Raw genomic sequence first — 23,764 nt, forward strand, 5'->3', positions numbered from 1 at the left:
CTGTAACCTACCACACATCTCTCCGTGGCCCCGGGGGTTATCTTGAGCTTTAATTCCCCACAGATCATGGCTGCATGCTTCACAACCACATGAATGTTAGGCATTGCTACTAAAACGTGGTAAATAGAGAGAGGCCAGCTGGCACTTCAGCCTGGGTATCCAAAAGCAGAGGTATCTAATACTGAGCAATACTGCTCAGTATAAAGGCTCTGGAATTTGCCTTGCCCATCCAGAGATGGGCTAGGTATAGGCAGAACATAAATTCACTGCAGGCAGAGGCGATACTGATTGTTTTTACACCGCCAGAGCCTAGTAGGGTGCCTGGCACATAGTAAGCATTTAATAAATGCTTATTGAGTTGAACTGAACTCAAAGGCAGCCATTTTTTTCATGAGTATTTGGAGACCCAAACATGACATCATAAACATTGTAGCTCGTGCTTAATAAATGTTTGCTGAATTGATCTAGTTCTGAGTATTATTTTAGAGGTGTGGAAGCCAAGCCACAGATAAGTTAAATGATTTGCCCCAATAAATTGTCACATAATAAATGATAGTATCACTGAAATAATAGGCAGAGGCTTGAATGTCACAAAACACGTGACATGACATCACAAAATCCCATGACCTTTCCTTGCCAAAGATCATTCTGTTGGATAACAGAAGAGACTTAATGTTCTAGAAGAAGCTTTTTATTCTGTTCTGATGAAAACAGAACACTCAGATTGGAGTATTCTAACCAATAGCTGCTTTTACTAAGATGAGCAATGGACTTGGCCTCCCATTGCCTTTAAAGGCCTGCTTACTAACACTGCATGAAAATGGCACTGAGGTTTCATTGCGAAAGTCCCTGTACCCTCTTCAGAGAGGCCCCTCCCATCTTGACAGCCATGGCCTCTGACTACATCTAATGGGACCCACCTTGGACAGGTGCTCATAGGCTCAGACCAGCCAAGCCATGTTAGCTACTCAAACATATCATGAACCCACGATTCACATATCCATTCCCAGAATACTACACCCATCTAGAGTCCAGTTTTCCTGACGACCTTCACCCAGTATTCTTGTCACCTTTTGTTTCTATCCCAGACTATTAGAATTGTCAGAACAGGCTCTGACCAGGGAAGACGGGAAGGCCGAATGACAAAGCTCAGAAGCACAACCACAAAGTACCTACAACCTGCCAGGCCCCAAGGCAGGTCCTGGGGATACAGAGAGGAAAGTCACTGCCCTCAAGCAAATAACATTTTCCTGGGAGAAAAACAAAACAAAACAAACAAAACTACATGCTGAAATAAACCAAAGAAAGTTTTTATTTTGATAGGAAAAGGGCTAACAGAAAGACTTAAACAACTACATGAGAATCTTTAAAATCAGAACTCTTCATTCATTTTCCACAGAATGAAGCATTTATTAAAGAGCTTACTATGTGCAGAACACTGAGCGCTGGTGATGTGTACAGAAGACAGCCCGTATTCTCCAGGAGCTCACAGTCTATGGAGGGAGACAGACCAGGAAGGTTTCAGCTGTGAGCCGGAGGGAAAAGTGCCACTGGATATGATGACTGAAAAGACGCGTCTTTGAAAACAAAGTTCTTAGGAAAAAAAATGAGGTGGTTCCCTCTTTGTTGTTGTCCGGTCATTTTCCAATCACATCTGACTCCCCATCACCCCACTGGGGGTTTTCTTGGCAGACACTGAAGTGGTTTTGCCATTGCCTTCTCCAGCTCATTTACAGACGTGGAAACTAAGATAAACAAGGTTCAGTGACTTGGCCAGGTTCACCTAGTCTAAGTATCTGAGGCTGGATTTGAACTCATGAAGATGAGTCTTCCTGACTCCAGGCCCAGTGCTCTATGCACTATGGTGCCACTCAGCTGTCTCTGTTTGACTATGAGCAGTAATAAAAATAACAGCGACTAACATTATTATAGGACGAAGATGTGCACTTCACATGTTCCATTACCAAGAAAGCAGCACTGCTATCTCCTGCAACTTCAACACAATCGGATGATGCTTCCCCTCTGGATTGCCAGCATTCTAGACCTGGAAGGGGCCCAGAAATAACCAAATCACAGGACGACGGGAGCACAGAATTTAGAGTTGAATCTGCAGATGCCATTGAGCCCAAGACCCTTGTTTGTCAAACAAGAAAATGGAGGCCCAGAGAGGGGAACAATCATAAAAGCTAACACTTGGATACCTCTTCAAGACTAACAAAGCCCTTTCCACAATATCTTGTTGATCCTTAGGACAACCCTGTGACATAAGTGCTATTACTACACCCATTTTGCAGATGGGGAAACCGAGGATAATAGAAATTAAATAAATTGCCCAAGGTCACACAGCCACCAAAGTGTCTGAGGCAGGATTCGAAAGCAGGTCTTCCTGATTCCAAGGATGAGCACTCTCTCCAGCTTGCCTTCTAGCAGCCTACCTAAACCATAAATCACCAAGAATGGGAGAGAAGGTATACCTGAAATGGAGATGGATGCCTGCCCGACACAGTATGTTAGCTGGAACATGCCTTTTCATCAACGTATACAGGTAGGGTTGGCTCACACAAGCATGAGCACACACACAAACCTAGAATCTTGCTTCTTTAGAATCGGTCTTGCTCCCGGGTACTTACCGGCCAGGTCCTGGCTCAAGACAATCTAGTCTGAAAGGCATTAAACATGGCAGGATACAGAACAAACAGGATACGGAATAAAGGAGGCAGGAGTGTTTTTGTGTTTCGAGTAACATGACGCTTAGATTTCTTTCCTTTGCTGCTCACCATCTCATACATTAAAGCTCATTTTATTTACTTTCAAACTGTCAAAGGTTATGACCCCCTTTTAACTAATCTTTTACCTGCTATGGCTATTTCCTTGAACAAGAACTGGCAAGGGGAGTTTGTCCTGGTTTATCCTTGAGACAGGGGGTGCCAGCACATTTTTAAATGATGTCCAACAAATGTGGAACTAATTACCAATCCCTACCCAGGCTTTGCCTTTGATTTTCATGCTGGAAATCCAGGCTAACAGCATGTTTGTAGATTTTAATATTGACTCTTAATTAGGCTTTATGTTTATAATGCACGATTCAGAGGTATTCACATGAGTTTGGTATAAAGTGTCAAAAGACTGCACCCAAGAAGGGATTTCTGCATCAGAATTTGGAGAAAGGGTAACTGGCTCAAAACAGGGGGAAGAAAACATTCACATGCAAGAAATGGAAGGCAAAACAAAGCAATATAAGACGTCTGCAAATGTCAAAGGAGAGGAAAACACTGCTGACAAATAGGAAGCCAACCTCTGAAAATCTCTGTCTTCATTAGGACGGTCACTGGCAGCTCTTCTGGAACAAAAACGAGGACCGAATATTCTGTGAATTGCCTAGGATGACCCCCAAGAGCCATCAAGAGCTCTGCGCTTTTACATTCAATTATTAACAAATTGACTTTTTTTCTCTTAACGTTGAGCTTGACAACAACCTCAACGGGGCAGGGATGAGGATTGGTCTGGAGAAGACTGAGAAAAGGCATGACACCTGACTTCAGGTATGGGTTGGGCTGTCAGGTGGAAAAGAATTAGGTTTGTTCCATTTGGTCACAGAAGGAAGAATCAGTAAAAACACGTGGAAGGAGAAAAGAGCCATTTTAGTCTTGATGTCAGGAAAGGCTTCCTAAGCATGATGCAATCTAAAAATGTACAGGCTGACTGGGCAGGGTGAGGGTTCTCCTTCATTGGAGGTCTTCAAGCAGAGACTTGAAGGACATCAATTTGTGTGGTATCACAAAATCACATATTCATAGAATTTAGAAGTGGAAGAAAATTCAGTGGCCATCGAGTCCAAGTGTGATCTGACAGGTGGGCACCCAGTCTCCGCCAGAAGCCTCCCAGTGAGGGGAAGCTCTGGCTTTCTGCGGGTGTGTCAGAGTTGAGATGCTTGGTCAGGTATGATTTGGTCCCGAAGGTTTCCTCTCTAAAATTTATTGTGATTTGAAAAACGCATGTAAGCTTGCTGCCTGAATCCTCACATGATATATGGAGAATTAGGTTGCATTTTCACCTGCAATAATCCAAACAGTCCTGTCTTCATTGCAGGTGGATTTCTCCTCTTAGTAAGGCTGCTATTTTAAGACTTATGGAGGATGCTGGATTTGGATCATAGGCCAAAAGCTAGTTTTCTCATTTATACGATGAGGAGCTAAAGTTGATTTGGGCCTGAATTTCCATTTTATTTCTAATTTTAATTATTTTATGTCCCTTTGTAGCTACTCTGGAGTTTCTTAAAGTTGTCTCCCCATTTCTCTAGGTGCCATGCAGATCATATTTCTTTACTTTCTGATTCACTGAGGTGTTTTAAAATTGCATTTTTTTTACTCCTAAGCATATATTCATAAACATCATCTATCTCATTCTTTTAATATTATTCATTTTTTCCTTCTTTGAAAGCCTTGCTGCTGGTCAATCTGTGATGCCCTGTCTTGATAAATTCTTTTGTATTCCTCCTCTCCTCTTTGGCTCGCTGCCAGATGAGTTATCACTCAATCTTTTTGCCATATGACACCTTCTGTCCTTTCCTTTTAGCTCCCCTCCTTCTTTGAGATATTTGGTTTCTTTTTAGCAATTTGAGAATGAAAAGTAGAGGCTAGGATTTGACCTCTCTTTCAGGTGTCTTATCAGAAGTTCCTTCCCTCCTAAGCCAGATAGCACTGAATAGGGTCATGTACTACAGTAACATAATGAATGATATTTTGTCACATTACATAAACTATTAGCTGGAGTAATCATAAAAATAGCAAAAAATGGCCAGATACATAAACTTTCTGATAACATGTAAGTGATTTGTTTAAAATAAAACTAAAAACCACAAAGGAAAGGCCATCTTGTAAGGTGACTAACAGTATACATCTAAAATCAAGAGCCACAATGGCATTCTGTGACATAGGGAAACAATGGAAAGTTTTCCAATAAGCACAGCGGCAAAGCAAGGATCCCCTTGCCCTGTTACTATCTCATATAGCAGCAGACATTCTAGAAGAAAAAAGCGAGTAGTTAAAGAGACAGATACTGGCAAAGAGATGATAAAATCATCTTTCTGCACAGGACATGATGCTTTACAAGAAAATATTGAGCATTTTAAGAAATGCTGAGTCAACTAATAGCCTCCAGAAATTACGAGGGACCAAAATAAACAGTCTGTAGAATGTCTACATAATAACAGAAGATAAGCTCTATTTTAAAATTATAATATAAATATCTGAGTAGTCCATTGAGACATATTTAGGACTTGTGAAAATAAACCTCAAAGTAGTCTTTGCAGAAATAAAAGACTTAAATAATTGCAAAGATATCCATGACTGTTCTGCACAGATTAATAACATGTCTACTTCCTAAATTTTAACATATTTAATACTATGCCCATCAAAACTGACAAGGAGGTTACTTGGTAGAAATGGATGGAATAACAAAATGTGTCTGCAAGTTTAAAAAAGGTCAAGAATTTGAAGGGAAATAATGGGGAGAGAAAGTATGAAAAGAGGTGATTAGTATTACCAAATATCAAATTACAAAATAAAACAATAACATTAAAACCATTTGTTGCTGTATAAAAAAAAAATTGGAAAAATCAAAAGGTTGATAGAAAATAATTTTAGCCCAAAAGTTAATATCATGTCACAATATGGTTACATCATAGAAAACAAAAGAGAATAGGGCAGGAAGTTTCTTTCACAACTATGGAAAGACTATGGAAGAAATATTCATAATCAAAGAAGTATAAAAGAAATCACAAAAGAAAAACAAGACCATTTCAACTGTATGAGGCCTAATTTAAAGCTTTTGTTTAAACAAAAGAAATAGAATATGATGAGCCATCAAGTGAGGAAAACACCTTTGCATCAAACAGCTCTGAAAAACATGGTATCAAAGACAAACAGGAAACAGTTGACACAAATACACAAAGTGAGGATCCATTCCTTGACACACTAAGCATACAAAGTTTTCCAAAGAAGACATGCGCAGTATCAACAACCGTAAGAAAACAATTTTCCGAATTGGGAAGAAGATGCAAATGACAACAACTCCACCCCCTCCCTCCCCATCCCCCTGCACTCCACTTGAAGAGCAAACTGTCAAAATGATCAATTGAGGAGCCATTTCAGCTGGACAGGCTTTCAGGAAAACAGAAATATCAGCACTCTGCCGACAGATCAAGCTGCGGGCTGCTCTAACCATTCTGGAGCACAATTTCGAATTGCGTGAAGAAAGAAAAAATTCTACTGAGCTGTGAATACTCTTTGATTCAGGGACTTTACTGGATATCTGACTTACAAAGCTCAAAAATGGAACGGTAAAATACATACAAAAATATCCACAAGAGGCATTTTCTTAAAATTTCATAGCAAAAAAACGGGAAGTGGGTTCCCATAGAACAGAGGATAGTGGAACAAATCACGGTACATCAATGTAATGGACCTCACTGTGCCCCAAGAATCAGTGGAGACGCCTACGAATTGAATCAGAATAAAACAAACCCAAGACGAGAGTCCTATGATGGCTACACTAAAGCGAATGAAAACACCAAAAAGGAGCTGAGAATTCATTCTATGTGCGATGTCTTACCTTAGGTCCCAAGGACCTTTGCTAAAATGTTTTCCTCATTTTGGAAACTGGTAGAGGCTGCAAGCTACCAGCGGGAAGCAGGAGATGTGCCGCCAGGCGCGGTCTCTACGTCTGTCCGTTTGTCTCGCTTAACGACTTTGTTAGGCTACATGGGGGAAGGATTATGGAGCTAAACACAAAAGGCCTGAATAAAATATAAAACATAAAATGAACTGGCCTGCCTCATCTTGAAAGTCTCTTTCAACTCTCAATCCTTAGATGCTGTCAGTCAACAAGTACCCGGGAAGCCCTATCACGGGCCAGGCACTGTCCTAGGCACTGGGGCTGCAAGGACAAAGAAGGAACCAGCCCCACCCATAAGGTGTATTTAAATTCGTAAAAACCAAAACCAAAACCAACAAACAAAAAAACCAACACAATTGCTCCTAATCACCAATAGTTATCTGTAAACTGTAGGATTTCCTAAGTGTGTATATAAGTATACATGTCATAAGTTGTGTTCATAATATATACATGCCACAGATTTGTACATCAATGTGTCACACAACACACGCATATGACAAACATATGGTCATATTTACATATCTCACACACACACACACACACACACACACACACACACACACACCCCCCAAACAAAAACCATAAGAATCTGTACAGAACACTTGTTACTCAGTTTGTATACAGTGGATATGTATATATGCACACATACATACATATACAACTATACATACATGTACACATACATAAATAAAATCAATTTTAAGAAGGAAGCAATAAAATCTTTCCATGTTCTTCAACATTTCTCTTCTTTATAATTTTTTTCTGGATTTTGTTATTTTCATAATTATTCGATAATTACATAATTCTACATATCATTGTATAATTCTAATTATCCACTTGATAGAGATAAAAAAATTTCTCTTCCCTCTGGATCACTGCATAAAAGAGATAAACTCCTCAAATCTGATTTTGCTTCTGCTGTCTGTCAAGAACGATTTTTTGACTGGAAGCAGCTGAACAAAATTGTCTAATGGGGACAAGGTATAGGAAACACAAAAAACAAAGTCCCAGGGATGAAGGGGAATCTCAGATTTTATTTTTTTTAAAAAGGTGGGTGGAGACAAGATGGTAGAGAAAAGGCAGCAACTCACCTGAGCTCTTCCCAAAACCCCTCCAAATACCTTTAAATAATGCCATAAAACAGCTCCTGGAGCAGCAAAACCCACACAAAAAGGCCAGGGTGAAAGAAGCTTCCAGCAGAAGACAACTTAGGTAGGCAGGAAAGGTCTTGTCACACCCGGGTGAGAGTGGAACACAGTCCCGCAGAGGCCAACCAGAACAGACCCAGCACACCAAGAGCAGCCTTGGGAGCCACTGCATTAGCAGCAGGAGTGGCTGCTTCCAGCGTTGTCAGCCCACAGACAGTAAGGGGGTCCAACCATTGGTCAGAAGGAGACTACAGGGGTCTTCTTGCTAGCACTGAGGCAAGACTCTCACTTTGCCCATACCTGGATCCAGGCTGCAGTCTGGCAAGGAGGAGCACTGGCATAGCAGAGCTTGGGGCTGCAGTGAGCAGGGAGCCTTATTATAGTTCCAGGGCAGAAAAGAGTGCTTGTGGTCACCCCTAGACCAGAAGAGTAGTAAACACACCTCTCTTTAGAGCACACCACCTGGGAAGGACCGAACACTTAGGGGTCCCTAGAAGTATCTCTGAAAACAGTTACACAAAACCCTTGAAGCTTGGGACAGTGCACCCTTTAACCTGGAGGCAGAGCCCTACTTTAACAAGAGTTAAAAGTAAAAAAAAAAAGATTGGAAAAATGAACAAACAGAAAAAAAAACCAGAAAGCTAATATGGTGACAAGATCAAAACATATACTTATCAGAACAAGGTCAAAGCTCCTCCATCCAAAGCCTCCAAGAAAAATATGATTTGGTCTGAAGCCATGGAAGAGCTCAAAAAAGGATTATGAAAAACAAGAGAAGTAGAGGAAAAATTGGAAAGAGAAATGAGAGTGATGCAAGAAAATCATGAAAAACAAATCAACAGCTTGGTAAAGGAGACACGTACACACAAGACACAGACACACACACACACACACAATACTGAAGAAAATAACTTAAAAAACAGATTAGGTCAAATGGTAGAAGAGGTACAAAAAGCCAACGAGAAGAAGAATGCCTTAAAAAGCAGAATTGGCCAAATGGAAAGTGAGGTCCAAAAGCTCACCAAAGAAAATAATTCCTTAAGAATTAGAATGTAGCAAATGGAAGATAATGACTTTATGAGAAATTAAGAAACAATAAAAAAAAGAATGAAAAAATAGACGACAATGTGAAATGTCTCATTAGAAAAACAACTGACCTAGAAAACAGATGCAGGAGAAATAATTTAAAAATTATTGGACTACCTGAAAGCCATGATCAAAAAAAAAGGATAGACTTCAAATTTCAAGAAATTATCAAGGAAAACTGCCCTGATATTCTAGAACCAAAGACTAAAATAGAAAGTGAAAGAATCCACCAACCACCTCCTGAAAGAGATCTCAAAATGAAACTTCCAGGAACATTATAGCCAAATTGCAGAGCTCCCAGGTCAAGGAGAAAATAATGTAAGCAGCCCCAAGTATTGTGGAGCCACAGGCTGGATAACACAGGATTTGGCAGCTTTTACATTAAAGGATCAGAGGGTTTGGAATATGATATTCCAGAGGGCAAAGGAACTAAGGTTACAAGCAAGAATCATCTACCCAGCAAAACTGAGTATAACCCTTGGGGGGCGATGGATAGTCAATGAAATAGAGGTCTTTCAAGCATCTTTGATGAAAAGATCAGAGCGATATAGAAAATCTGACTTTAAATATAAGACTCAAGAGAAGCATAAAAAAGGTAAACAGGAAAGGGAAGTCTTAAGAGACTTATTAAGGTTAAATTGTTTACATTCCTACATGGGAAGATGATTATTTCTGACTCCTAAGAACTTTCTCATTAAGGCAGTTAGAAGGAGAATATATGGACAGAGAACACAGGTATGAGTTGAATATGAAAGAGTATCTAAAAAAAATAAAATTAAGGGGTGAGAGATAAACGTACTTGAAAAAAACGAAAGGCAGAGACAGAACAAGATAAATTATCACATAAATGAGGCAAGAAAAAGCTTTTACAGTGGAGAAGGAAGAGTGGGGAGGTGAAAGGGAGAGAGTGAACCTTACTTTCATCAGAATCAGCTCAAAGAGGGAATAACATACACACTCAACTGACAGAAATCTATCTAAACCTACAGGAAAGTAGGAGAAGAAGAGGGGTGGTAGAAGAGAGGGCAGATTGGGGGAAGGGTTAGTCAGAAGCAAAACACTTTTGAGGGACAAGGTGAAAGGAAAGAGAAAATAGAATAAAAAGTGGTGGGGAGGAGCCAGGATGGTGGAGTAAAAAGGTAGTCTCTCACCTTCCCCTATCAACCTCTGAAAACCCAGAAAATATCACCCTACGAAAAAAACCAAACAAACCCTACAACAGCTGAACCAGAAGACAGGAACAGCAGTGCAGCAGCCCAGCAAATCGGTCTCCCAGTGCCTCAGCAAAAATAAGGGAAGCAGCACTACAAAGTGCCCCAGGCAGATAAGCAGCCTGCAGCATTCACCTGATAAGAGCTGAAGAAAGCAACCTAGAGTCTTCTTAAAGTCCCAGCCTTGCTGATTCCAGCCCAACACCAGGTAAGCTGTCAGAACCCTACAGCCTCCAACTGTTAACCAGGAAGAGATTCTGAAGCCAGGTAGTAGAGCAGGCAAACACCAACGCCTCCAAGTGCCTCAGTTGGGGGGGGGAAGGGGGAATCCGTGGAAACCAGCTCAGAAAACCACCAGCTGCCTCGGCACTCTCTACCAGTGCATTAGCAGAAACGAGGAAAGCATTGCAAGGGGCCCTAGGCAGATAAACACCCTGCAGCACCTATCTAAAGGGAGCTGAAGAAAGCTAAAGGAAAGGAAAAGCAGACAACCTAAAATTCCCTGAAAGTTCCAGCCTCGCTGATTCCAGCTCAACACGAGGTAAGCTGCCAGAACTCTACAGCCTCCAATTGCCAACATAAGAGGCCCCAGCACACAAAGCCAGTAACCAAGACCTAGGCTCCCAACACAAGAAGCTTGGGTCAGTGCCCTCTGTTCCCTAGCAGGAGAGCTCAATCTCTTTAAAGGCCAGGGAATAAAGAAACCTCAAGTAAAAAGAAACGTACCAGAGATTCATATTAGAGAAGAGTGGAGATCAAGACAGAAATTCTGAAGAGGACAACATTGTCAACAAATCCACAGCTGCAACAACAAAAGAGAATATGAACTGGTCTGAAGCCCAAAAAGCCCTTTCAGAAGAGCTCAAGAAGGATTTTGAAAGTCTAATGAGAGAGATAGAAGAGTCCTTCAAAAATACAATTGGACAAAAAGTATACTGAAGAAAACAAATCCCTTAAAAATACAATTGGCCAACTGAAGAAAGAAGTACAAAAACTAACAGAAGAAAACAATCTGTTAAAAACTAGAATTGGACAAATGGAAACTAATGACTCTTTGAGAGAGCAAGAATCAGACAGAAACAAAAAAATGAAAAAATGGATGAAAACATAAAATGCCTCATCGGTAAAACAACTGACCTGGAAAATCAATCCAGGAGAGACAATTTAAAAATCATTGGACTACCTGAAAATCATGATGAAAAAAAAAAGCCTGGACAGTATCTTTCAGGAAATCATAAAGGAAAACTGCCCAGAAGTCCTAGAACCAGAAGGTAAAATAACCACAGAAAGAATACACCATTCACCACCTGAAAGAGATCCCAAAGTGATGCCAAAGAATATAATAGCAAAATTCCAAAATTATCAGATGAAAGAGAAGGTGCTGCAAGCAGCCAGAAAGAAACAATTTAAATATCATGGAACCACAGTCAGGATTACACAGGACCTTGCAGCTGCTACATTAAAAGACCACAGGGTGTGGAACATGTTATTCCATAAGGCAAAGGAGCTTGGAATGCAGGCAAGGATCAACTATCCTGCAAAACTAAGCATGATTTTTCAAGGGAAGAGACAGATATTCAACGAAATATGGGACTTCCAAGCCTTCCTGATAAAAAGACAGAGCTCAACAAAAAATTTGATCTTCAAATACAAGATTCAAGAAAGACATAAGAAGGTAAATGGGACAGAAAGATACAAAATGTTGTTAATAAGGGTTGACTGTTTACATCCGTACAAAGGAAGATGACCTTGCAACTCTTGAGAACTGTACTGTTACTACACCATGTTAAAGAAGCATACATAAAGCGGGTGGATATTGGTTGACTTTGATGTAATGATTAAAGAAAAAATCTAATCAAGTGGGTTGGATGGATCCAAGTGGGTGGATTGGTCTGATCTTAGAAAATGTACTGAGAAAGGAGGAGGCAGAAAAGTGTAGATTACAGGAAAAGACAGAAAATCCTATTACAGCAGAGGGAAAAAAGGGAGGGGTTGAGCACTGTTTGAACCTTGCTCTCATCAGATTTGGCTCCAGAAGGGAATAACATAATCAGTTAGGTAGAGAAATCTAACTTGCCCTACAGGCAGTAGGAGGGAAAAGGCTAAAGAAAAGGGAGTGGGAATGGAAGGGAGGGAAGAAGCAGTGGCGGGAAGGGGAATAACAGAAGGGAGGAGAGACTGAGGGAGGCAGTGGTCAAAAGCAAAGTACTGGTGAGGGGGAGAAGGGAGAGAGGAGAAAGAGCATAAACAGGGGGAAAAAAGAATGAAGAAAAAGACAAGATAGTAATCATTAACTGTGAAAGTTGAACAGCTATCTTTTTCTGTTCTGTTAAATTTTGTTTCTGTTCCTCCTATTGGTTTTAATTTTTACTTACAACTTCACTAATGTGAAAATATGTTTAATAGGAATGTAAACGTATAGCCTATATCAGACTGTGCACTGTCTTGGGGAGGGTGGTGGGTAGGAAGGGCAAGAAAAATTTTAAATTCAAAAGCATATGGAAGTGATTGCTGATAAATCAAAATAAATTAATAAAATTATATATATATATATATATATATATATATATGAAAAAGTGGCAGGGAATAGGATGGACGGAAATAGCAATAGTAACTGCAAAAAATTTTGAAGCAGTTTCTCTGATAAAGATCTTTCTCAAATATAGAGTACTGAGTCAAATTTGTAAAAGTAAGAGACATTCCCCAATTGATAAGTGATCAAAAGATATGAAGTTTTCAGATGAAGTAACCAAAGCTATCTATAGGCATATAAACAAATGCTCTGAGGGCAACTAGGTGGCACAGCAGATAAAGCACCAGCCCTGGATTCAGGAGGACCTGAGTTCAAATCTGGCCTCAGACACATAACACTTACTAGCTGTGTGGCCCTGGGCAAGTCACTTAACCCCACTGCCTAGCCAAAATAAAAAAAAATGCTGACTCACTACTGTTGGAAAAATGTAAATTAAAACAATTTTGAGGTACTACCTCATAGCTGTTACACTGGCTCCTAAGACAGACAAGGAAAATGACAAAGACTGGAGAGGATATGGGAAAAAAATGAGACATTAATGCATTGTTGGAGTTGTGAACTGATTCAACCATTCTGTAAAGCAATTTGGAATTATGACCAAAAGGCTATAAAACCATGCAAACCTGTGACCTAGTAATACCACTACTAGGTCTGTATCCCAAAAGAGATAAAAAAACAAAAAGGACCCTATATATATAAAAAATATTTATAGCAGTTCTTTTCTGGTGGCAAACGGCTGAACAAATTGTGGTATGTGATTATGATGGAATACTATTGTGCTATAAGAAATGATGAGCAGGATGCTGTCAGAAAAACCTGGAAAGACTTACGCGAGCTGATGCAAAGCGAAATGTACTGCGTACAAAGTAACACCAATACTGTAAGATGATCAGCTGTGAATGACTTAGCTATTGCCAGCAATACAACGATTCAAGACAACTCTGAAGGAATTATGATGAAAAATGCTATCCATCCCCAGAGAAAGAACTGATGGTGTCTGAATGAAGACTGAAGCATGCTTTTTTAAACTTTATTTTTCTTGAGAGGTTTTTTTATTTTCAATATGTCTAACATATTCAAGATTCCTTGAAAGAGACAGAGAGAGAACCTTAGCTTATAGCCATCAGGTGAGGCATTAAAAATAGAGACGAATACTTGCCAAAAGGGCTTGTCACACTCAAAGAGCAGTTGCGGCACACTGTCCAACGTTAATTCCCTAAGAACAGCAAGGTCCTCTGAACTCGCCTATTTGGAGACGTACCCCAGAACAAGACAGGCCTAACCGTGAACAAATATGGATGGAATCGTCCAAGATGAGCAAGCATGGACTGACTAGTACCTGCATCCCTGGAACCCCCGTCAATGCCATCACAATGAAAATCTGGATGTTTCCATTTCTAGCTGCTCTCATTACTCATAGTTCATCTATTTGTGTAGAGACACATGAGTTCACTACTGGTCAGTCGGGTCTCCTTGGTCATTCTTGAGTGTGTGGGTCCTTCCCGCTATTGCCTGTCCCGCCAACAGTCTTCCTGATGCGGACACAACATACAAAAAAGACCCTGATCTGGGGCTAAAGGCAATATCGCCCAGACTTGCAGGGAGGCCAGAACCCGCTATTTCCACATGTGTCTTACTTCAGGGTGATTGTGGAGCACAAACAAACCTCCTGTCATAAGTTCTATAGAGTATATTGTTCATTTTGGTCACAGTTGTAATTTGTTTATTCTAAACCAGTGAAGTTGGCAGAAGCCCCAGCTGAAATATTCTAGAAATAAGAAAAACATGATCTATAGTAATGTGCTTCTTTCATTTGCTATTCCAAAGTAGTTTTCCATGAATACTACTATTACTCACAATTAATTTGTCACAATCACCACTTTATAAATACAGAAACCCTCTTACTACAGTTACATAGCTATATTTGCCCAAGGTCAAAAATGCCTGAAGAGAATCATATCCAGTAACTATTCGGCTTGTTTCATGATTAGGCTATAATGAGTTCAACCACAACCATCAGGTTTAGTAAAAATCAAGAAAAAATACTGTTAATTTGACATATTCCTCACTAAAGTCAAAAGGCAGTAGGAACTACGTTTACAACTAACAGCTACAGCAGATTTAGTGAGACATGATTGACTTTTCCCTCCTTTCAAGATTTTCATTTCCCTAGAGCTTAGTTTGTCATAGAGTGGTCCGCAAATTAATCTTAATGACACACCCATTAATCTTCACCCATACTTAAAACCAGCATGGGTTTTGACAATGAATGCTGCCCCCGGCCACCCATCTTTCTGACCTAGGATTTCAATCAGCTGACTGCTCCCATGTGCTGACCTCTTTGGGGTCTACATTTCCAGTTATACTGCTTTGGTGCCAAATAAAAAATGTTTATTATGAACCTGCTGCTTGTCCAACTATTCTTGGGACTAGCCCAAACCAGCTTAGTATATATACTGGAAAAATTACTGCCCAGATGACCTGTAAATACTTTAGGGCCATAGCTTTAGAGCTGAAAGGGGCCTTAGAGGTCATCTATTCCATACCTTCACTTACAAATGAGTCAAGGAGCTCAGCAGGGAAACCAGAAATTTAAGGCCACAAAGCTACTGAAAGTGCAAAGTGCTAGTCCAAGCCAAGTCCTCAAATCGAGGGCATCCACAACCTAGCGAGGAAATACAGAAATCCATTTTATAATTTAAAAGGATTTCACTTGAGAGACTCTCATCATCCCAGCTGTGGTGTCATCTCCATAAAAAGAAACGGCCAATGTTATCTGCAGCTGGATGTCTGGATACCCCAGTGAAAATGCTGGGCCTGGTCACAATGAGCACGGCAGAGCGGCCAAGGTCTTGACGACACCTATGGCTATGCGGGCTCCTTACTGGTCATTCTGAAATCCTTCTTTCCTCTCAAAACCCAAACCAAAAGGACCTAGGCACAAAGGGGCAGATGAAGATGAGCTGTCAGTCACCAATGACTGATCAGCCTTTGTGAACGTGGAGCTGAGGACAAAGATAATGAATTCATTTCTCACATGAACACTCAAGAGTGATAATCTTTTTTTTTAAAATCATGTAATATAAAAGCTAAATAAAATTCCACTATCAAACTTATACCAAATTGCACCCTAACCTTTATTTAGTGATACTGTCTGTGTAGTAACAGAGTTTAAAACATATTTAAACTCACAATTAAATTTTAGTGTTAAAAAAAAGCTAAATTAAATAAATCAAAGAATATCTTTTTATTATACATACAATTTCAAAGGCACTTTGGTAATATTGAGATTTATAAAGCTATACACGCATATTTATATGTACCCCCAAACAAAGCACTTTTTAAAAATTAGAATATACACATACCTTAACTTTCACAAGAAATTCCACCCCACTCCAGAAAAGCTGCACACAAATTAAACTTCTTTAAATGAAAACCTGTTTGAAAATAAGACAAGATGAAAAACAATCCTATGATCAATCTTTCCATAAAGTGAAGAATACTTTAGGAAATCTAGTTTTACCCTACTCTTTCTGCCTATCAAGTTTTCTTAATGCAAGGCCTACCTTGAAGACTATAGCTAGGGCAGTTAGGAGGCACAGTGGTTAGAGTGCTGGGCCTGGAGTCAAGCCCCGAGTTCAAATCCAGCCTCAGACACTGACTAGCTGGGTGACCCTGAAAAAGAACCTTGGCTTCTTTGAGCCTCAGTTTTCTCCTTCCCTCTCAGGGTTGTTGTGAGGGTCACAGGAGATAACTAACACACTTGGCACCAGGTCAAACGATAGTTGTAAGAATACTTTGCACCGTGCCTGGCACATCGTGACAAGCACTATAAAAAGGGGAGCCATTGTCATTATTATTATTTGCCCCCAAATGAGGGCAATCATGGCAGTAAAGTTAAATTCCCTCAAGATTACAAGGAGGGATGCCTGCTCTTTGGCCGGCCTACCACCACGTAAGCCCTCAAGAAGACAGGGCCATACTTTCTGTTCCCTGCCATGCTGATCAATGGGAAGGAGGAAAGTCAGCCTCCCCTAACTGTGGCTCTCCCTTGGACACTGACAACTCCCAAAGTGGGTTTCGATCCTCCTTGCCGCAGAGACCCCCGGGCTCAGGAACAGCCCAGACGTGACACTCAGCACCCACGTGTTTGGCCAAAGAGACTGGAACTTGACCCTGGATTCTGGGAGTCATTTTTTCTCTCTGGAATATTAAAATGTTCACGTGCAACCATTTCTTTCTCTCTCCAGACTGGTGGGAGCGAGCTCAGGCCGTTCTTTTGGCCCACTGGACTGGACAGGCCCCTCTGGCCTCCCCTCTGCCTGGAGAAGACTCACTCCTTTTCCTTTTTCTTTTTCTTTTTTGGTCTTGGCTCTTCAGGGGCCTCAGGACCCTCAGGCTCGTCACTGTGCCTTTTTCTCTTTCTTTTCTTCTTCTGGTGGTCACTCTGGTAACCGCTCGAGTCACTGGCGTGCCACAGAGGGTCTTGCTCCAGCTTTTCTCGGTGGTGCTGCTTCTTCCTCTGGGGCTCCTGCTCCTCAGGCAGTCCATTCTCAGTCTCGAGGGCCTGGGGGCTGGTCTCCGCTGCCCCAGCCACATCTGAAGGCACAGCAGCCGGTGTGGGACCACAGTCCTCATGGGGCTGCTTCAGGCTCTTTCTGCTCTTCTTCTTTGGCTTCTCTCCCCCTGCTCCAGGCTCGGCCTCATTACCAATGTCCCCAGACCCTTTGGGAAGTGCAGGCGGCAAGCTGTGGAGAACAGGACAGAAGTTAATAAGAATGCAGGGATGCCCTGGGGAGAGATGCACTTGGGGGGGGAGTGTTGGGCCCAGATAAGAGCTGAGGCACAGAGTGCGGCACCTACCCAGGGCCTCACCCAGAGCCAATACTGGGCTCTTCTAGTTCACCTCTACTCCAGCTACTTTAATGCGGCAGACACACCCACCACCAATCAGCTGACAGCCCTCCAATGCCTTCCATCCCCCCAGTCACCAGCCACCTTGAAGTGCCCTGGATAACACAATGGTTGAAAGTTATTATTATCACTGGGGAGGTAGCCTACCCAGGTGGCATAGACAAAGGGAAGGACACAGGACTGGTCCTGACCCAACCATCCACATGTCCAGTAGGCCCAACTCCCCTTCTTTCCCTCCCTTCCAATTCACAGCCATCACTTTCCCCAAGAAAGGAGTCTCTCTTAGAGACGACAAAAATCAGGATGGGTAGGCGTGTGGCAGGGAGGTCTTGGCTTTCAGTCAGAGGAAAATTCAAACTCACTCTGACAATCATGACCAGAGAGGCTTTAGATCTGTCTCTTAATCTTGGGGGTCTCCACAACAAGGAACATTTATGAACCATGTACTACGTGAAGGGTCCTGCGCCAGTAATGAGCATCCTGGGTAGATCCAAGACAAAATGAAAAAAGGCCTTGGTTTCCTCACTCTAAATGATGGCTTTGGACAATCCCATCTCTGAAGGCCACGTAGAGCAGTAACCTGAGGGTTCTCTTATATGCCACCCCAGGAAAGACTCCATAAGCCCCAGCAACACTGCTCACACTGAGCTGACCAGGCCATTATAATGGGAACAGGCCCCACAGTGTAAACTTCACAAACTCTTTCAAGAATTTTCCCCTATATAAGTTCAAAGCTAAAATACATTTTCTAACCACTAGAATAAGAAAATCTTGGGAACAGCAATCTCGTGTCCATGTACAGACAAGTGTTAGATCTGGAGTCAAGAGGTCAGGGGGTCAAATCCTGGCTCTTTCCCACCTGGATGGGCTATAGTTTCCTTAACTGCTTTAGAGACAGGTCTAAAGCCTCTCTGGTCATAACCTTAGGATTATTAAAAATTAAATTACATTACGCCAACAAAGAGTTTAAAAAACATATTTTTTTTCAAGTCAAAAAGAAAAAGCAGCTAAGAAAAGGAAAAATGAAAATTGATCCCATGTGACAACCTTGGCCCTTCATGGCATGAGCCTCCAGCCTCCCTTGCCCTCCAGGATCCCCTCTGCAACAATCCACTCTACATATCCCAAACTGCACATGTGACTGGCATACCGCATGCAGAGGAACCCACCTGCTAACAAGGAGCTTTCCTCGAATGCAGAAGACGCCTGCAGCATCGGAGTCCAGGCGGGACACTTCAAACTCCAGCTCATCTCCCAAATGGAAATGCAGGCTCTGCCACTGCTCCATGGGCATGTGCTCCGGCTTGGGGATGGAGGCATTGAAACACCCATGCACCAAGCAGCCCAGGTGGCTGGGGGCCACCTTATTGACTACACCCTGCGGGGAGAAGAGCATGAGGCTGTGAGAGAGGCCTTGGTGCACAAGGTGAACCATGCTGAGCTGCACAGGAAGCTGCACATCCACCTGAAGAGGGAGAAAACATACCTGGACTAAAGCTTACCCCCAGTCAGCCAGTGCAGGGTGGTCTTGATAAATAAAAATTTTATTTAAGTGGGAGATTTCCTCCCAGCAACAAAAACCGACCTCTACAACTATTCCTAGATGCTCAAGAAAGGAAGGTCATTCCCTTAGAGACCAGACTACTGCCTCCCCCAATGAAACCAGCCAGAAAAAATTCAGGGATGTGGCCAGCTCCAGACAGAAGCTTATGCAGGGCAGGAAACATATGTTTTCCATAACAAAGATCAGTGCTGAATTTCCATAAACAAAACTAATTTGAAAGTTTACAAAGCCTTCTTTTAATGAATCAGTTTGGCAGGACACAAAGAATAGTGACTGTTTGAAGACTTCATGTCCATTATATGTAAAACATCCTGCATTTACATCTTGAATATGTTCATTTTAGCCAGCTGTCTACAAAGCTAAACCCATTCTCCAGCTTTAAAATAATATTGAAGCATGTTCTTTCATTGTAAAGCATCACAAAGACCCTTCCTAAAAAGCCCCTCCTCCCAGAGGAGTTGGGGGTAGTGGAGAAAAGTGGAGGCAGAAGAGTTAGAGATTCTTAGGTATGGGTGACACTACAGAAGAACAAACACAGGGCATGGGGGGGCAGAGCAGCGTCAGGTCAGCTGGTGATGGGTAGGTGTGAGATGGGTGACATCCAACTGTGAGGCCTTGGAGGCAAAGGGGCTTGTAAGATGGGCAGAACAGTTGGGAGCCCCTCCCGGCAGGAGGCTCTGGCTCTGTATGTGCACCAATTATTCTTGTCACTATTAAGGGTGGAACGTTCTTGGCCAGCAATAAGGGATGGGGAATCACCACAGACGTGAGGCCAGGAGACTGACAAAACTGGGCCTCCATACTCCAAACAGGCATAAACACTGACCAGAGAGAAGAAACAAACCCCAGTGGGGAGACTAGCCCCTAAACCCTGGCCCTGCCAACACCCGCCTCTGGATGTCAGCCAGAACAGAAAGAAGCCAAGAGATGCCAGAGATGTGGTTGAGGAGAGGAGCCAGGCCTGGCCATCACCTCGAAATGGGAGTAAGGAAGACTCTGGGGGAAGGGGCCCCAGGAATATGAGGCTGCGTGTCCCCCAACGGGCGAATGGCCCACTCCCCAATGACTCGCTAACCCAGGTGCCAAATATGTACAGCCTGAACCAGGTGAGCATGCCCTGAAATACATCAAACCAAAGGAATAAAAAAAACAACTGGACACAGGCAATGTTGGGACAGGGTTTCTAGGTCAGCTCTGTGGCAGCCGTGTCTCAAATGGCCCCATTCTCCCTGTTACCTCTGGGGTTTAGGGCCTTACCATCTGGCTCCAGCCCCCCTTCAGAGGCTCCTTGAGCTCTGGTCCAAACCAGCCTTGTGCCTGGGCCTCCCTCACATCATTCCACCTCCTCCAGTGTGACCTCTGCCGTGATCTTTCCTGATCTTCCCACTGTTCTTCAGCCTCACCAGCCAGCCAGCCCGCCCTCGGGAATGGGGTGTCTCCGTTCACCTGGGGCCAGCTTCTTTGGGGTCTTTTAGTCAGCACTCTGTGCAACAGCTGACACATAGCAGGCGTTTACCAAATGTTTGTTGATAAAGTGGGCGCAAGTCTAAGAAGAGGAGCTCAGTTCTGGGACAGCCAAGCAGCCTGCCTGTCCACTGACCAGCCCTCTACCCACTGACCGGCCCCCTGCCCCAGGACTATGAGACACCCGGAGAGCAGAGCGCCAGCAGGGGTTCTCAGCACTGAGAATAGCAGTGATTAGGTCAAGGTGAGCGACCCCTCCGTGACTCAGAGCTAAGGGTTCCTACGGAGGAGCTGGGTCCCAGTCTGGAAATGGGGGCAGAAGGGAAAGCAACCTCCTCACAGGCACCTTTCTGCCCCGCCCACCCTCCGAGCACACGTGCCGGACCCCCGCTGTCATGGTGCGACCCTCAGTTTCCCCATCTGTAAAGTGGGGAGGGGCGGGGGTGCTGAGGATGCTCAGTGCCTTCCTGCCCTAAGTCACCGAGCCTAGGAAAACCGCTGCCCCCTCCCCCCCCGTGACCACTCTCCCCGGCAACAGCGCTCAAAGCCCCCGCCCCCCCCCCCCCGAGCGGAAACCTGCCCCCAGGCCCGAGCGGGCGCTGCGGTGGGCGGCAGACACGCCAGGCCACACGGGGTCCCCCGGCCTCGCACTTACCACGAGCTTCTGGCCCTTCTCGGGGCAGAACAGGACGAAGTCGGCCTCGATGTCGAGGTGCACGTGGCCCTGGTCGTCGTAGATGTCGCCCAGCTCGCCCACGATCTTGAGGTTGTCGTAGGCCACTGGCACGCCGCGCAGGCTGGGGGGAGGGAGAGAGTCAGCCGCCAGGCCCGTGGGGGCCTCACCGCCCCCCCCCGCAGGGCCCCCGTCTCCCTTTCCCTTCCTCTCCCCCCCGTCCAGACCCTCGCCCAGACTGGGCCCTCCCGGGGCACTCAGGGAGGCCAGCCCGGACGCCTCCCCGCCCCGCCGGCATCGGCGGCCCCACCTCTCCGAGTAGCGCAGCAGCTCCCCGTCCAGCTGCTCGCGGAGGCCGCTCCGCTTGCGGCCCAGGAAGCGCGGGGCCAGCGCCACGTGACGACGGTGCGGACCCACGCGCAGGCACGAGCCGGGCTTCACGAGCGCTCGGGCGGTCGCGAAGGTGGGCAGCTGCAGGCCCGAGCCGGGGCCCGAGGCCGCGGAGCCCACTGCCGCCATGCGCCCGCCGACCCTCTACCCGTTTCCTCCTCCTCCAGGTCCGGCGCGGGCCAGTGACGTCGACAACCGGCGCCGCGCCCGCGCGCAACGCCGGCGTGAGCCGCCGAGACCCGCCCCTTGCCGCCGTGTCACGAGGCTCTGGAGAAACGCGGCGGCGGGGCGGCGTCCGGCCGCCAGGGGTCGCCCATGCACCGCGGAGGCAAGGACGAACACGAGCATGCGCGAGGAGGCGTGCCCGACGGCTCTCCTCCTCCTCTCTCCCCTTTCCTCCCCCTCCTGGTGTCACGTACGCGCGCTGGGAGGCCTGGGAGAAGTGGGGCGGGGCGGCTGGCTGCAGGCTGTTCTTAGGGCTGTCCCGGGCACGTGGCTGGGCACCGGGGCCCCAGTCGTCCCTGCGGGCTCCTAAACGCGTTCCTTGTTTCAGGCTCGTCCGACTTTTTCTTGGCGGAGCCGCTGGAAAGACTTGCCGTTTCCTTCTCCAACTCATTTTACAGATGAGGAAACTGAGGCCGACGGGGTGAAGTGACCTGCCCAGCGTCTCACAGCTGGTTAAGGTCTCAGGCTCCATGTGAACCAGGGAATACGAAGCTTCCTGACTCCGGGCCGAGCTCTGCACTGAGCCCCGTAGCAGTGTGCTAGATACACATACAGACATACACACATATGATATAGTGTATTTAATATATACACATCTCTAATCGCATTTGTATCGCATTTACGTTTTATCAATGTGCAAGAAAATATATAAACATTTTTAATATTGGATACATCTGTTTTATAACAGCATGTACGTATCCTGTAAGCACATCGTAATCTCAGAAGAATCATGATTCCCCCTCCATAATGAGCGAGCTGGATTAAGTGGTTTTCTGCAGATCCTTTCTAACTGTATTTAAGATCCCATAGTCTTGGGGTCCTGGGATTTTGGTGACTCCAAGGGTAAGGAAAAAAAAAGTGTCGGGGATAACTTGGGGATAACTTGTGCCCGGGGAGTGGAATGAATGCACAGCCTGTCAAGGCCATCTGTGCCCCACAGAGGACGTGGGTCAGTACTGGATGAAGAACCAAGGATATCAGATGGACCGGGAATGAGGTGCACTGGGAGACATGAAGCAGGGGGGCTGGGTTTGCAGTCAGAAGAGATGGATTGGAATCCTGCCTCTTCCCTTCCCTCCCCGCACCATCTTGGGCTGCATGAAGATGGGCAGAGCTTCCAGGAAAAAGGAGATGAGCAGCCTGCTGCCCTGCACCCCACACATAGCACGAGTAGAGCCCAGACTCACCCCTTGGTGCCGCAGTGAAGGAAGAACATCGATAAGCTGGTGAGCCCCCGGAGGAGGGCGACCAGAACTGTGGAAGGCCTTGAGGAAGGTCCGTTGTAGGAAAAACTGAGGTTTAGCCTCGAGAAGAGAGGAGTCGGACCTGCAGGATAGTTCCCTTCAAGCATTCGAAGAGAGGAAAGGTTTCTAGAGAAGAAGACATACGGTTCTGCTTGGCCCCGGAGGGCAGAGCTGGGAGCGGTGCTGGAAGGTGAAGACTCAGCTTGAGGCTGGATGTCAGGATGGGAGAAATGAGGAAAGGAGCTTGAAAAAGCAGGGGCTGCACCTCACTGACCGTCTGGGAGCAGTGCCTGTATGCCCTGTGGACAGTTGAGAAGGTCCCGGCCACCTCTCATACTGTGTGACTCTGGGAGGTCACTTGCTGTCTCTGGGCCTCAGCCTCCTCTTTACCTACACAACGAAGCTAGGAATGAATGATCACTGAGAGCCCTCCCAGCTCTGCATCTATGAACTCTTCTGTAGGAGGGAAGCTAGGTGGTGAAGTGGACAGAATGCTAGACCTGGACTCAGGACTGAGTGCTCCAAAATTGTCCAACCTGCAAGAAAACCCACTGAGGCGGAGCTCTGATCCAATGGTGCTTTATTAAAGGTCCCTGCCCCCTCCAATTAAGCAGACCTCAGATCTTCCTCACAATCT

At 44.6% G+C, this 23,764-nt stretch overlaps 1 protein-coding gene across 1 annotated transcript; it reads right to left on the reverse strand.

The window, feature by feature from the left end:
- Positions 1 to 1,289: 1,289 nt before the first annotated feature.
- Positions 1,290 to 21,848, reverse strand: POLR1F (RNA polymerase I subunit F). Its single transcript, XM_021000107.2, has 5 exons — positions 21,579 to 21,848; positions 21,251 to 21,392; positions 18,737 to 18,945; positions 16,991 to 17,401; positions 1,290 to 16,090 (listed from the first exon to the last, which is right to left on the reverse strand). Exons 1-5 carry the CDS (start codon positions 21,785 to 21,787, stop codon positions 16,069 to 16,071), a joined length of 993 nt encoding a protein of 330 aa, XP_020855766.2. The 5' UTR covers positions 21,788 to 21,848; the 3' UTR covers positions 1,290 to 16,068.
- Between the last annotated feature and the right edge of the window lie 1,916 nt (positions 21,849 to 23,764).

This window comes from Phascolarctos cinereus, unplaced genomic scaffold (assembly GCF_003287225.1).
Source record: "Phascolarctos cinereus isolate Bilbo 61053 unplaced genomic scaffold, phaCin_HiC Scaffold_1;HRSCAF=81, whole genome shotgun sequence".
Classification (NCBI taxonomy): Eukaryota; Metazoa; Chordata; class Mammalia; order Diprotodontia; family Phascolarctidae; genus Phascolarctos; species Phascolarctos cinereus.